General features: G+C 36.4%; 1 protein-coding gene across 2 annotated transcripts; it reads right to left on the bottom strand.

Annotated features, from left to right (window-relative positions):
- Nucleotides 1-442: 442 nt before the first annotated feature.
- LOC131943153 (M-phase inducer phosphatase 1-B) lies at nucleotides 443-15,762 on the bottom strand. 2 transcript variants are annotated; one of them, XM_059303162.1, is made up of 18 exons: nucleotides 15,688-15,762; nucleotides 14,025-14,293; nucleotides 13,787-13,890; nucleotides 11,090-11,135; nucleotides 6,163-6,228; nucleotides 5,933-5,972; nucleotides 5,637-5,819; nucleotides 5,144-5,308; nucleotides 4,845-5,009; nucleotides 4,535-4,618; nucleotides 4,283-4,420; nucleotides 4,000-4,197; nucleotides 3,577-3,687; nucleotides 3,329-3,391; nucleotides 2,953-3,051; nucleotides 2,715-2,848; nucleotides 2,481-2,598; nucleotides 443-2,338 (listed from the first exon to the last, which is right to left on the bottom strand). In XM_059303162.1, exons 2-18 carry the CDS (start codon nucleotides 14,180-14,182, stop codon nucleotides 2,198-2,200), a joined length of 2,013 nt encoding a protein of 670 aa, XP_059159145.1. In that variant the 5' UTR covers nucleotides 14,183-14,293; nucleotides 15,688-15,762; the 3' UTR covers nucleotides 443-2,197. The 2 variants fall into 2 exon arrangements, with proteins under 2 accessions (XP_059159145.1, XP_059159143.1); XM_059303160.1 differs by having other exon boundaries at nucleotides 15,595-15,738.
- Between the last annotated feature and the right edge of the window lie 699 nt (nucleotides 15,763-16,461).

Genomic DNA, 16,461 nt, shown 5'->3' with positions numbered 1-16,461 from the left:
CTGTTTTCCATTTTTACTATTGTAATTTGTCTTGTATTAACACCTCATGCAAATAATACAAATTCACATTTATTGGTATCTACAAATTATATGGCAAATTAAAAAAAAAAGTTTAAATACACTGCTTCTTCCTAAATAGTTTTTTTTGTGTTTTTGTTTTGTTAAAAATTTCAATTAAGAGAACATTCAGGCCATAATTGTTCAACTTATATAAACTGCAGTCAAGAGAATTGGCAGGACTAAAATCTAGACCGACTTATAATCAGTAGAGGGATCAACATTAACAAATTTTAGAAATTTAACCAAACAAAAATCCTGTTAATTTAACAGAAAATTGAATAGTACACTGCATTAAATGAGCAAAAACAAATGCATTAAATCAGTAGCACATTTAGTAAATCATCACTGCTAAGTATGTTGACACTGATCACAGCACAACTTGTATAGAGGATCTGCATTAATTAGTCTGGGCCTGAGGGTTAGATGTACCCTTTCTACCAGGAACTGATGGTTTTTTCCTCCATTACCAGTATAGATTGTTAATTAAAAATGTTTAGACTTGAAGAAATACTTTCAAACAACAGTTTAGATTGTAGATAACAATTTTATTACATTACAGATAGCCTAGTTGGTGCATTTACTAGCAGAATATAATAGATAAGCTTACATAAAAGAATCAAACTTAGATATAGAGCTACAACTTGGAAGCAGATTTAATAGATGTACGTCCAAATTTACCCCTGTAAATTAGGAATAAAAGAACCTACAATAAGCAGCAATGAAAAATGTACATTCAAGCAACTAATGCCATAAATTAATATAATTTTACAAACCTTACATGATTTAATTATGTACAAGTTTTTCAAACCCATGAAAGAATATATAGGGTGGCGAGTAAAAATGTTTCTGTTTTTCAAAAATTGTCAGCAAAAATTAAATTATAATCCAATCTTAATTTGTGTGATAATGTGCATGCTTTGCAAATCTAAATTTAAATAACAAATTTTTCATTGAAACACCTTTTTTAAAAAAAATTTTATAATATTAAAATTTGAATAACTTACTGTTAATGGTTGTAAATATGATATAATGGATTTTTTGCAACTAGTGATTGCTTGTCAGCATTGAGTTAAAAATAAATTTTTTAAACAAAGCATTCATAATACCCTGACTTTAACCACCAAGTTGTAAATAAATCAAGAAGCACAAACAGTTAAAATGGGAAAATGAATACTAGAATAAAAATCTGTAAATACATAAAACAATATTTAGAAAGAAATTTTAAAAATAATTACTTTATTTTAAAATAAAGACTTCTGAGTGTTGAATAATTTATTTTTAAAATGACATTAAATATTAAAAAGCTGTAAAAGTAATTCAATTCTTCATTCTATACACTCTTCTCCACCCTAAATCATTAGTGTTCTCACAGATTTACACAGCTCTAAATGATTGACATACAGGGAAGGGGGGATAAATCTGTTAACAGGTTTTATATTCATCCAGCCACTAAAGAACTACATACAATTGTATCAAATGCAATGAGACAGTCTAAGTAGAATACATTTGGGTTTTATATTTCCTCGCTACTTTTAAGCCCTTTTTGTCAGAAAGAATTGGAAGCAAACAATCACACATCCAGACAAACTTAAATAACACATTCATAAAAACTCAAAAAAATGTTCCAAACTTCAGGGTATATATGTAAATATATATGGTAAAATCTTCCTAAAACCCCATGTCAAATATATACTGTGACAAGAAATTGGTATAAATCACATTAAATTCATCTGAAATACTGGTTCCATGAAATGTACATACTAAAGCATGAAAGTATTTTTGATGTTAAGAGCATTGCCTTGCCATTCAAACTTTTTGAAACATTTTCTCTTTAATATAGTAACACATGAATTTTTTTTTATATAGAATTGAATTGTCTGTTCTAATTTTAAAACAATTTTCCAAGTAAAGTTTTTAAGTTAATTTAAACCTGTCATATATAACTAAAATACAATTTCTAAAAATATATATATAATTTGTGTACAATCTTTTAAAAGTTTCATATTAAAATAAACTGATTGAAAGTGTTAAGAACATTATGATAAAATTAAACTCTCTAGTTAAAACAAAACTCTCTAGCTAAACCTCTTTGAATGGCAAGAACTTCTTGTTCCTTCATGCCATCACATCAAATAACTTAGAATTTCAGATTCCGGACACCAGTTCTCTGCTGAGACTTATCCTCAGACCATGACTTGCATTTGGCACGAAACTTTCTCAAATCTTCAGAGTGATTTTTGTCAAACATTGTCTTGTACTCTCTTGGCTCACACAGGTGCTGGTAAATAAATTACAAATTTTACAAAATGTTAAAAAACAAAAAATGCATTAATTATTTATCTATTGATCTGAAATGTCACAAGCTAAAAAGTAAATAATAAACTTGCACATCAAAATGCCGCTGCTTACAAAGGACTTACAGAATAATTTTCAAAGAAATTCTTGTAACCACCCTCCAGTAGATAAATCTCTGGGTAATGAAGGAAGGGATAGAACTCTTTGTTTGTCTCACGATCTTGACTGCGTAAGAACCGGAATCTAAAAGCAAGCATATTATTTTTAACATTTGCATAAAAAATATTATTTTAATAAATACCTAAACTGAATTAATTATTAATTACTAATGAACGATGCACAGTTCTAGTGATACTTACAGACCAGGCCCTCTTTCAGAAGAAAATTCACAATGAAAAACCAAGATTATTCTCTTTTTTGCATCTTTTACTGCTAGTGGTCTCCTAAGATACTTTTCAATCACGTCCTCTTTGGTGTAGACATTTTCGGCATTCTAGAATATAGAGCAGTATTTTGAAATAAAAAGAAAGCTGTTGGTTTATGTGTATAAAAACCACATGGAACACATTTTAAGAAGATCAAGATATTAGAACTTACGTGTATATGACCTCCTTCAAATTCATATGGGTAACGACAGTCTATGATATGATACTCCTCAACAACATCAGAAAACTCGTTATATATCAGACGACTCAGCTGATAGAAAGAAAGCATTTTCCAATTATAAATAGTTACATTTTCAGCTGAAAGCGAAATAGGTTGTTTTAAAATACAAAAACATGATTTTATTGTGCTTGATTTGTGCTTTCAGGCCCCTCATCTAAATTTAGAAAAAATTACTGTGGAACTATTTATATTGGAGAGTAAGTTATCTTCATTTGTGCATGCCCCCCCCCCCCCCCCCCCACTAACTCTCAACAACTACACATAAATGGATTGAAACAGCCAGTCTAATCAAGAAAACATAACTTACTGTTTCAGGTGTGATGGACTTGAGATCTTGATGTTTGCCTTTTATTGTAGGGAGACAGTATGGCTGGCAAAAAAATATAACAATTTAGCAAAGAGTATCTATTTTTTTTAATCTTCTGATTCAAACTCTATTCAAAAATACTCAACAACTTATGACACTAAAAACAAAAACAAAGGAAAAATTTAAGAACTTTTAATTAGCTCAAATTTTAAGGATATTTCCTTCAGCACGTAGTGTCTTCATTTTACCTTTGAACAGTCTCCAATAAGATCTGGCTCCAAAAACATGCGAGTCACTGCAGATTTAATCATAGCCTCTGTTTCAGAGTGACATCTGTGTAAACGCCGACTAAGAGGTACCTTTAAAACAGAATTTTCATACAACACTGGATCTTTTTTAAAACTTGGTTAGCCTGATTAACACCATTAAATAAGTCATTTTTTCATATTTTAATATTTATTTATTAAATATTTAATATTTTTTATATTTTAATAATAATTCTTGCAGTTCATTAAATATTAAAAGCTAAATTGATCTTTTATTTTAAAACTCAACATTTGCATAATTTGAGCCAAAATTCTCCAATTTTAAAAAATAATGAAATTAAAATTAAGTACTTGGTATCAAATATTTAGACTAATAAAAACTGTCAAATTTGAAACAAGCCTTACCTCAACCTTAGAGAGTTCAACTTCACTGATGGCACTGTTGGTGCAGACAACAGTCATGTCCTGCTCTCCCCTCCACCTCTTGTTCTGGACAGGTGTGGTGTCATCCTCTGGAGGTTCACTGCGTTTAAAGGATGGTCTCGGTCGGATGTCCAGTGACTGGGATCTATGCAAACCGCGTCTAATTACAACTGGTCGACTCTGTTAAAAAAATATTAGTTGTTATATTCTTGAGGCAAAGTTTCCCCACAAAAGATATTTATGATTAAAAAAATTCACTACGTACAGAGGGAGTCTCAATCTGACATCCACCAAAGGTAAACTTGATCCGCTTATTTTCTACCAACTCCACATCATCATTGGGTCGATGTAGAAGGGTAGCACTAATCAAAGTTGATACCTGATCATGTGCCTCATTCTTCAACTACAAGGATAACAAAATACACTGAATGTTAAGACACAAACAAGACTTGCCTTACACTAACATAGAAATAAAATGGACATGGACTAAAATAAAAAAATGGTATCCAGATCTCACCTCTTCAATCTCAAACAGTTCCTGAAAGCCATCATCAGATTTGCCTTTATTTTCTTCCAAACTTTCATTTGTCACCTCTGGGATCTACAGACAGAATTTTTTACTAAGTCAAGTGCTTAATACTTTTTAGCTATAATATGCAAACTACAATTCAACCAGAAATTAGTTTTGCTTACTGCAAAGTTTCTATCCATACATTGGTTAATAATTCAAATCAAGAACTTTTTGTTCCCTTTTATCTTAGTTTCAATGGACATGGGATTTTTATAAACAAATGATATAAAGTTCAAATAACATAAAATCAACTTACATGAGCAAATAACGCCTTGGAGAATGATGGGCGAGGAAGTGATGAAGATTTGACAGGGGAGTATTTAATTGGTGAGCATGTGTCTTCATTATAGTGTTTGTCTTCCATCAAACTTCGAGATCTTTTGGGGGGTTTACCTTTAGGAGCTTTAAAACTGGGTGAATCCTGGGGTTAAAAATAATGAAATTTACATTTTTTAAACCATATTTTTTTTTAAAAGAGAAAATTAAATACGAAAATGTTTTATGTATTGTCTAAAGCTAATGATAAATATGAATATCTAGAAAACAAAGACTTACATTCCAAATATCTTCTAAGGATGGCAGATGATCCAATTGATTCAAAGAAGAGTTAGAGGAGGATATGGATGAGACATCATCAAATGTGGAGGAGGATCCCCTCAACTTTTGGTTGGGTGAAGACACACAAGAGACAGCATCATCAAAGCTGGACATGGAACACCGCTACAGGGAGGAAAAAAACAACAATTAAATTATTTTATTTCAAATAATACTAACATGTTAGTTATATACACTAGTGCTCATCCCAAATAGTGGCCAGTAAACTTTCTCTTTGAGAACCTTTCATATTTATTTCTGCTCACAAGTATTTACATAGTTTCACTTCAGGTGATTTAAATTATGTTATTTGAACTTTCATTTCAAAAATATTTTTCTAATAGAAGATCTTGTACATAACAAAAAGCGACCCCTGTATCCATCCAAATAGCACATGTTGAAGCCATGACCCAACAGAGTGTGATATATAACTAGCAAGGATATATGAGCTTACCCTGTCAGACTCAAGCCCCAGTCCACTGTCCTGTGACATTGTCTCATCAGAGTACAACCTGTTGCTGTAATGGCTATTCTCATCAGTTTCATGGTGGCCATCAATGTCATGGTGAAGGTTCTCCTCATCCTCCTTGTCCTGCTCCAGGAAATCTGTCGGGCTGTCAAGCCTCAATGTTGGAAGCTACAAAACAAAAACATAATGGCAACTGAGGACAATTTTAAAATTAAGCATGTTTTTATCCTCCTGCTTTATGTCTAATTAAGGAATCAATCAACACCTAGTTACACACTTACAGGCTGAGAGTTGAATCTCCTGAAGGATATTGTCTTTTTTCTGAAACAAGTCATTGATTTTTTTGTTTGTTATCTTACTAATGGGTGTTTCTAAATATAGACAAACTTTTTTGAAAATAGTTCTAGTCCTATGCTATTAAATAGATAACGTAGAAATGTGCTCATTAAATGTATTAATTTTAAAAATGTATTTTACATTTGAACAAGAGTTGAAATATCAAGTTTCTTACTTTAAAGAAAAAGCCTCCAAAGGGATATCTGGATGAACTTCTGAGTGGTATCTTTTAATGCTCAAGCTTTAGGAAGAAAAAACAATTGGTTAATGATGTACTCTCATACATATTTGCTATACAGTTTAACAAGTTTTTATTTATTAACACACCATGTTAATACGTTTGAGCTTGGTCAAATCTTTTAATCAAATTCTACTAAAACAATTTCCAAAGTGTATCTCCAATACCAATGCATTAATTAAAGGCAAAATTAATGGTATCAATTCCTAACACTAGTGCTTGTGAACGTATATGAATTTTATAGCAGAGGAAGACACTTATAATGGGCAAATAATACAGGTTTTCAATGTATTATTAAAAGAATATATTTTTCAATACATTTTAGTGAACAACCCTTAAAGTAAATATATATTTATTTTCTTTTTGGTCTATTTAAGTGCATTTAAAAGCTACTGAGTATACATTTTCTTTTATGTACAAAGGAAGTGTAGTGGTAAGTTGCTGCAGATGAAAAGGGAAATAAGTGTATTCACTCTTCACATCTGAACAAAGACTTGGTTGTAAATCTAGCCCAGGGGGAGGTAAATTATATGTAGTAGTGATAAAAGACTGGGGTCCTGGACCACCTAAGAACACAAGTGCCTTGATGTCTTTAATTAGTAACTCTCCAGTGTTGTGTAACCAGAGTGATCTCCCTGGCTCTGACCAGCTGATCAATTCTTACAATGAGGGTAAACAGAGAGTACCACATTTACATAAGTCAGTGATAAGCAACCACTTGAGATTACAGGATATGCTAATTAACCATAATTGTATTCTTCAGATTCAAGTTATATAACCACAGCTCATCTGGTTTGTTACTGTTTAAATAAATCAGCAAGACACACCATTGACTTGTTAATGTGTATGTTAGTATTTGAAAATAATTTAAACTAATAACATAGATGGAGTTAAGTAGTAAAATATCTAAGCCACTTTGATGTGTTAACTCATTCAAGTCAACATGTGTTTTAATCATTATGCTTAAAACATCTGAACATTTTCATAAAAATGATTGCAAAAAAGACCATCAAGCCATGTTTTACATAAGGGGCCATGAGGCCATGTTTTACAAAAGGCCATCAGACCATGTTTTACAAAAGGCCATGAGGCCATGTTTTATTAAAGGCCATTAGACCATGTTTTACTAAAGGCCATTAGACCATGTTTTACATAAGGGGCCATGAGTCCATGTTTACAAAAGGCCATCAGACCATGTTTTACATAAGGGGCCATGAGGCCATGTTTTACAAAAGGCCATCAGACCATGTTTTATATAAGAGGCCATCAGACCATGCTTTACATAAGGGGCCATAAGGCCATGTTTTACATAAGGGGCCATGAGGCCATGTTTTACATAAGGGGCCATGAGGCCATGTTTTACATAAGGGGCCATGAGGCCATGTTTTACATAAGGGGCCATGAGGCCATGTTTTACATAAGGGGCCATAAGACCATGTTTTACATAAGGGGCCATCAGACCATGCTTTACATAAGGGGCCATAAGACCATGTTTTACATAAGGGGCCATGGACCATGTTTTACATAAGGGGCCATCAGACTATGTTTTACTAAAGGCCATCTGATCAAGTTTTACATAAGGGGCCATGGACCATGTTTTACATAAGGGGCCATGGACCATGTTTTACATAAGGGGCCATGGACCATGTTTTACATAAGGGGCCATGGACCATGTTTTACATAAGGGGCCATCGGACCATGTTTTACTGTAACCAAGTGGGCCCATGCTGGATCTGACCCACATAACCAGGGCGATGATGCCCCAGGCAGTCCTGTGTGTGCTGTAATCGCCAATCAGCTCTGGTTGTTGGTGCTGATGATAAAAAGGTGTCGATTTTCAACAACCCCGGCAGTGGCACGTCTCAATGGACGGGGCCGGGAGAAACTTGTTTCACAAGTGGTCAGACGAGAAAATCTGTTTCACGTGTGGTCAGACCAGCCCAGGCACGTCACGGCGCTGGTCAGCGTTAGGTCATTGTTGGGTAAGTATTCGCGGTCACGCGTTAGCACGTAGTTGCCGTGAAACGTTACAAGGTGTAAACAACAGGGGGCGAGCGGGGTGGGGGGTAGTGGGTTGCGTTATCTATTTTACATAAGTTCTCAGCCCAGCACCGTGACTGATACAGAACACGGACACATTTAAAGTCGGACACATCTTAAAAACAGGGACATTTCAAATATAACAATCAACGAGAACATCGGGTAAATTTAATATGGCGCGCCGCTGGGGGAGGTGAGCAAAACCATTCCATCGTCTGCGACTGAGCCTCGTTTTGGCGCCAGGCTGGCTTGCTCGGGGAGAGGATAAAGAAAGAGGGGAGCGTGCCAGAAGTCAACGGTTGACCAAAGCCGAGCGATGAGTGGGGGAGGGAGGGGGAGACACAGGAAATATGCCAAAAGGAAACCGTTGCCACGGCTACTAGAATCGTCTAGCCCTGCAAGCAAAAAGGTTCAAGCAGGTGGAACAACAATCAGACACGCCCCGGTGGCGCTATCAAACCATTTGCTTTGAGTGAAACATCCACATAGAGCCTATCTAGTCCGTGTATCTCAAAGACTTCATTAGAACCTTTTAGTAGAAGTTCACGGGGTGTGTGTGTGTGTCCGGGGGGGGGGGGGGGGTATTTATATCATCACTTTAATCTGAATCCTTGCAATTATTTGCAATGTCCAGGATGTTCCATTAAGAAAACTGTAAGTTACTATTTTAATCAAATTGCCATCAATTACAACAATAAAAGAGACCTACACGGTCCATCATTGTCAAACCAAGACCTCCGATTAGGGGCACGAAAAAAAAAAACAACTTTGAAACACGTGTTTACATTTGGCTTAATGTTGAATAATTGCCCAGACAAACCCATCGTATATCTACAGAAGCAGAGGAGTTTTTTATAGAATCCATCTGCATAAAAAAGATATCAAACGTCTTCCCATCTTTTTGTGTGTAGAGTAACGTTTGAAGTATGCCTCAGATGAAAGAGACTACTTGACTGCGATGAACCGCCTAGCGTTAGATATTCTGTGAGATAAAGGTACATCGAGGCGGTGTCCATTACAGATGGTACAGATGACCGCCCCACACGGTCACACAATGCGCTGCTGATACCGGCCCGACCCTCAAGGAAGGAGTGGTCAGTGGGTCACAGCTGAGTTACACGAGGTCACTCGCCGTCTGCCCACCCCATCCCTCCCCCCGGCGGGGGTGTGATTTATTTTACAGCCACTTCCTGCTGGGCGGGCTTGACGGCCCCGTGGCGTAACGCGAGGCTCGGGGGTCAGGCGTTATCGGAGGATGGTCAGTGGGGTACAATAGGTCGAGGGCGGCCGGGGATAAAGCCGGCATTCAACAGTTGTCCTCGACACGGGACGAGGACATCCTTTAGCCGGCCCGAGCAAACACGGGGAGAAAGGACTCGGACACTGCCACGTACGGCCGTCTGCCGTGTCACACACTGACACGACATTTTAAGCCAATTTTTCAAACCACAACCGCTGTTTATCAAGCTGACCAGGATTTACAAACCACATTCATTACATAATTGAAAAAAAATTATCTTTTTAGTGAAATAATTATAATATGAGGGTGGGGGGAATCAACCATCATTAATTTAAACATAGTCGGCCCACTCATCGAAGCATAAAAGCGATGGCAAAAAGTAAGTGTGTAGCCTACTGTGGTGGCAAGGTGTGGGAAATGGTGTGTTGTGTTTCGTAACTTTCAAATAAAAAAGTTTCCACGAAATGTTGAAGGATCTACCAGCGTGCCATACGACGCTCAAATAAACCAGGAACTATGTGTCTCCCACTCAAGTGTGTGGCTTGGTGTCATCTCTACATGGCGTGTGGGAGTTTTCCGTTCAACTAACTGTTGCATCTTTGTCTCGCTCATGTGGAAGGTGGGGGGGGGGGGCAATAAACAGCTGTGAAAGGTTAAAAGGTGGGGGGGGGTGGACCCAACAAGCAGCTGTAAGGTGGGGGTGAACCGGCCAGGCAGCTGTACCAAAACTTTGAAACCACCAGTTGAAGGGCTTGGAATAGTCAGACGGTACACTTGACCGCATTTGCCTTGACAGACCGTGATACATGTTTGAAAAAAAAAACAGCTAAGAAAGAAGCAACAGGTTGAAATTGGCGCCACTATAGCGACAACAAAGGTCTTAACACAGGAAACACAAATCGTGACCTAAAAAAGGCCATCTGGCGTTCAGGTAAAAAAGTAGGTGAACACAACCCAGTCGCCTGGATTGATCCACGCTTCCCACTCGGCTGGTTTGTTTTAATAACGCTAAACCTCGCGATAAGCCTCGCGACGTGGTGAAGAGCATGGGACAGAAATAAAACAAACATAAGTACCAAATAATTAGTGGGGGAAAAAATAAGAATTTAAATACGTGTGTAAAGTCATGCCAAATTAATTGACACATTTAGAGCACACCATTAATTAAGATGTGTTGGTGTGATATTTAAACAGACACATGAAGACCACGGACACATGAAGACCACGGACACATGAAGACCACGGACACATGAAGACCACGGACACATGAAGACCACGGACACATGAAGACCACGGACACATGAAGACCACGGACACATGAAGACCACGGACACATGAAGACCACGGACACATGAAGACCACGGACACATGAAGACCACGGACACATGAAGACCACGGACACATGAAGACCACGGACACATGAAGACCACGGACACATGAAGACCACGGACACATGAAGACCACGGACACATGAAGACCACGGACACATGAAGACCACGGACACATGAAGACCACGGACACATGAAGACCACAGTCCCCCCCCCCCCCCCCACACGTACCACACGTACAAGAATACTAACTTACCTGTGTAATGTTGGAGAGTCATCTATGGGGGACTCTGAGAAACAGCCTAGAAAAATACAAGATTTGATTGACAAAATGACGGTAATGGTCAGACTCATCTGACCGCCCTATTACCCACACGGTCAGTTTACCCAAGGAAGAGTGGGGGCATATTTGTGCTGAGATTTAACTCTCATCCTTTACAAGAGATTTTATGTTAATACCAAACTGCTCTTATAGATTAGCCATACCAACGTATCGCCACTATCGCCACTGACGATATTTTAACAGAGTTTAGGGCCGCGACTAGGGTTCAATTAGTGTTGGAGGTATAGATATCCATGATACTATTTACAGGGCCGTGTGGGTTGGGCAAATCGATATTTCCCATAAAGCGTCAGCAGTTTGAACAACGTATAGGGCCTCGCCCTATAGTCAAAGGCTGTTATTCCACCTACATCTAAAAATACTACAATCAAGGCAATGTGCAAGGTAACTTGGCAATCAGACCAGTTAGTGTGGAACTATGTGGGCGACTGAGTACAAGTCATACAGGAATTTTTTTAAAAGATATGGGCGTCAGTTCTAAACACAGCACGGTTATGCAGAGGTGGGCAATCAATACCATGATTAACCAATGAGAACACTGGGATTTTCCCGCAGCTGTGACGTCGAAATTCAATTTTCTCGAGGCCAACACACCAGGCTTGTTGTGTAACACGGTGGTGTGTTCAGGTTAAAAGATAGATATTAGTGGGCACATCATTTGGACACCAACAGAAGATATTAAATATACTTTTTTTTCTACCTAAGTTGATGAAATCCAAGGGTTATGAGGGTTGTTTATACTTAAAGGGGTAGTGATGGTAGAATATTTGGCAAAGTATCAATAGTGTGTCACTTGTCTATCCGATATTCGTAATAGGTATTTAAAAAAAAACATACGAGGTATTCGTAACATGTCCAACTTGTATAAAACGGCTTCAGTTAGCCACAAAGGAAAGTCTATAGATCCAATAAAATCGCGGGGTAGCCTGGGTGATGGGAGGGGGGGGGGGGGTCATAAGGACACTGCACGTCACCTGTCGGTGAGCGACACAGTTCAACGTCCTGGGACTCACCCGGGCTATCTTATACAGCCCCATACATCAACGTCTCCATTCACGACTAGACTATGGGCCGCACATGCACAGACGACCGTGCGCCCTCAATTAGCCAACCTATCGGCATACCATCTCGGTGAATGACTTTACTACTGTAAACCATCCATTTATCTGCTCAGCAGACACAAAAAACTAACAGCCTATTTGTGATATCGCTTTCATAACTTTAGGTCCCTAAGTTCTCAATGAGTAGAGACAGGTTTGTGAGAGGGGGTCGGGGTTGTTCTATTCAATTTTGTCTTGATTTACATGTAGTAAATACATTTTCTTCAAGCTAGAGTGACGCCATCTGCCTTATCTTCACGCCACATGAACAAAGGCATTATCAGACACCCCCCTCCCTCCCCCACCTTATCTCTACGGGCGGCTGGGGGTAGGGCGGGCTTAAAGAAAGCCCAAAATGCCAATAAAATGTTCAGCAGCTGCCCCAGGGATCATTGTAATGCTGTGAGGCCCCTAAAGCATTCATTCACGGCACACATTTTACATGTGGGTGTGGGGAAGGAGGGTGGAGGGGAGAGAAGAAGGTAGAGGGGGCGGGAGGGGTGTAAGGAGTGATGATGAAACAACCCACAATGAAAGAAAAAAAGATGATCAAGCACAAATCATTCACCTAAAAAACTGAAGTGGCCCCAACAGCACAGAGATCACAAGAATGATAATTTATACTAAAATTATAGAACTACACAGTACATTATAAAATTTAGAAGAACACTTTGTAGCTACAATTTAACTGTCAAAAGTATAAAGACAGCTTTGAGAAACAATAAACATGGTTTACTCAATACTAAAAAATAATCCACACTGTTGATCTATTGTTACGCCCAATAATTAGCTATTACATACCAAGACATAACAGTCATACTCAGAACAATTGATGTTTAAAACTATCAATTAAAATGTTTTAATTAAGGTATAATAGACATTTATTTTCTGCATAACATGATAAATGTTGCACAATGTAAAGGTATAGCCAGTATATGGCCTAGCAACTAAACAGGGCTCAGGTAGATTAGTAAATACAGTGTTTAACATAGGGAGACAAATACTTCAAACAGGAACTTTTAATAAAGTGTGGGCAATCTACCAAATCCTCTCAATTTGAAAAGATTGTGTTTCATTTTATATTAGGCCTGCCTGCTGCTTGAGTAATTAGGGCTAACTTAAAAAAAAAATTAGTGCCAGAATAAAACAACAGTATTCAAAACTGTATAAGAACAACTATGTTGCATCCTGCAGAAAAAAATATATGATCTCTGTACACTCTTTCACAAAGAAGACAACTTTAACAGCAGATACAGATCTTACTGAATAATGTATTTCAATAGATCTTGCAACAAATAAATCAGTTACTGAACAAATATATTTCAATAGGCCTCACGACGAATGAATCAGTTACCATCAAGTTGAACATTGATCTACTAATTAAACCACTGACTGATGCCTTACAACCAGTCCAACACCTTATCATGCTAATCAAGCAATGAAAAAATAGCTTACAAACTGTTACGGAAACTAGTTACATGAGATTATGCAATGAAACAAAAATAATTACCTGATTCAGCGGAAACTGTGCAATCAGATCGCAGCTTATCACTGTCCCCAGGAGGGGTATCCACACTACTCAGTGATAACTTCCTTCGTAGCCTTGGTGTTGTTCTATAATGTCAAAATAAAACAAATGTAATGCAACCTATTACACCTCTATCAAAACAAAGATATCTATGTATCTATATATATATAAATGTATATATATGTAAATGAAGTAACTTTTTAAAAAGTTGACATATTACCTTCCAGTAGACAACTCGCTCAAGTTAAAAGCAAGGGATGACATGGGAGAGTTGGTCAAATTAGAAAATCCTGATTCACCCGTGTAAGACATGGTATTAGAGTGCAGTGCTGTTATATTCTTGAGAGGCAAGTTAAAGCTTTTACTTCTCTTTGACATCTTTTGCTATTAATTAAATCTACAAATGTATTTTTACTTAAAGCTCCTCCTGGTCTATACTACATTTGCCAATGGGATGGAGCTTTGTCACATTATTAACTACATTCAACACTGAAAGTGAAAAAATAATAAGCACCTTAAAACAAAAGGTTTTTTTTTATACATCTTGTAATAATAAAACTATGTAATACAAAATGTAATGCTCAATATGCATCCTGTTTGAACTAATTAATTCTAATTAATATATGAATTTAATGTAATTGGAATATAAGCCTCTCCTTGCTAAATTTCTATTAAGCCTTTATTAGCATTTGATCTGCCATCTAAGTTGTTATGAAGCCTAATTAATAAAATTAACACACAAATTTGTATGGACTAAAGCACATAATTTAACCTAAAAAAATCTTACGAGAATCGATCAATTAACCTAAGATTTTTAATGGGAATAAATAAATATGCATACATTAAAGATACAATTAGGGTTGGTCTAGTTTTGTAATATAGGCCTAATAATTTTTTAAAATTGGCAAAGCTAAGTGGTAATGTCTAAGAGAAGATGTGTAGTTAAGTCTAATGGTAATGCATGCTGTGTGCACATATTAATTTATAACATTGTAGGCCAAACATTTATTTTTTTAAATAGTTTTTAAATTTAGATCTTTCAAGTCAAAGCTAGTTTATAAATACATGAAATAACAAATATCATAGGCGTTAAAATTAATTATAGTCATAAGTAATCCAATCAACAGTATATTAAAATTGTCAAGCAGACTGCTGCACTAAACTAGATCTTAATGTTACTTAGTCATTACTGGTTAGATATAATATAGACTAGACCCTCTAGCCACTCTAGGTCAATAGATACTTTTTTTGAATTTTAATATTAGGTTCTAAAAGCTTACAATTTGCTCGATCTAGTCTAGATCAAAACAAGATTCTCCAGTACTAGTAGACAGACATTTATTCATTAGGCCTACACTAGTATTTTATAGTTAGACTTTAAAAGACTAGATCTAGATATATCTAGATCTAGTATTATCTAGATCACCTAGATTAGATCTAACTAAGTCTAGCCTAGATCTAGCTAGATTTAGAAAAAACACTAGATTTCTAGATCTAGAACTCTAGGTTTACCATGGCCCAAGGCCAAGAAATTAAAACTGCAGGCCTAAATAAATAATATAGTCAGTTAACTTGAACAATAAACATAGTGTCTAGATCTAGATCTAATTTAACTTAATAAAAGAAAAAGCCAAAAAATGTTAAGATGTTTAGGACGGTCTATTGTCTAATGTTTGTTTTTGTTTTTTTTACTGTGGCTGTGGTGTGTGAATGTTGTGAGAAGTCTAGTTATAACTGTAGGTCTAGTTACTATTGTAATTCCGTGTGAGAGTGTGTGGTGAATTACTTACGAATAAGCAATAAAGCTTTTCAAATGAATTCAAAGCTATGTCAGCATGTTAAACAAATATTTTAAACAACACACAGGAACCTAAAGTACTAACAATGCTATGACGCTTTCTCAGGTTGGATGTGTCTGGGCACATTACTCTACCACCGCCACTAAGTTTGAACAAAAACATAGATCGACCAATCAGCAGCAAGCATTCGTGTGTCCTTAGTTATGAGAAGAAGTGAAACAAATATTTGACTTATAATACTAAACTTTATTTTAAATATGGTTTATAATTAAATCATTAAATCCCAAATAATACATTAGTATATGATTGGGAGAGGAGTACAGAATTTTAAAATAAATTGTAGTAAATTATGCAGGTTGGTTAAACTCGTATTTTTTCTGACCTCTCTGACCTCTATGAACAAAATTAAAACCTTTTGTTTATGCATAGTTCATAAGTAAAAAAAAACACATAGATCTAGATCTATTAGAAATCATTAGAGGCTTATGTCGAGTAAGAATGGTGAAAATTATGATGGGATATTTAAAAATAAATCTATTGAAATTATGTTTAAAATATAGTTTTGGCAGTTATATAATGGCGTTTAGTTTTTGAAAACTGTTGTATTAAAATCATATATTATTCAATATATTTCAGGCACAGTGTTTCTTTCAGGCATCTCTTCATGGTGGCAATGTACCCCCGCCCCCAACGAATTAGTATATAGAAAATATATACTTTTAACAACGTCCGCCCCCCCCCCCCCACCCGGAGAAAAAGTCTGGAAGGTACTGTTTAGGCATCTCTTTGGGGAGGGAATGGGGGGGTGCCCCCTCAAATCAAATATAATTTATAAACAAATATGTACTTCAACTAGTG

Source organism: Physella acuta, unplaced genomic scaffold (genome assembly GCF_028476545.2).
Source record: "Physella acuta isolate Inbredline_101_S28 unplaced genomic scaffold, ASM2847654v3 ptg000443l, whole genome shotgun sequence".
NCBI classification, from domain to species: Eukaryota; Metazoa; Mollusca; class Gastropoda; family Physidae; genus Physella; species Physella acuta.
This window is presented reverse-complemented; position numbering and strand designations above follow the sequence as displayed.

What these genes read in the sequence shown, in the direction of transcription:
- LOC131943153 (XM_059303162.1), bottom strand. Translation starts at nt 14,182, where the DNA reads ATGTCAAAGAGAAGTAAAAGCTTTAACTTGCCTCTCAAGAATATAACA. An exon ending in GACTCTCCAACATTACACAG is followed by an intron (nt 6,229 to 11,089) that starts GTAAGTTAGTAT and finishes TTCTTCCTAAAG; the next exon opens with CTTGAGCATTAAAAGATACC. An exon ending in TGGGGCTTGAGTCTGACAGG is followed by an intron (nt 5,309 to 5,636) that starts GTAAGCTCATAT and finishes TCCTCCCTGTAG; the next exon opens with CGGTGTTCCATGTCCAGCTT.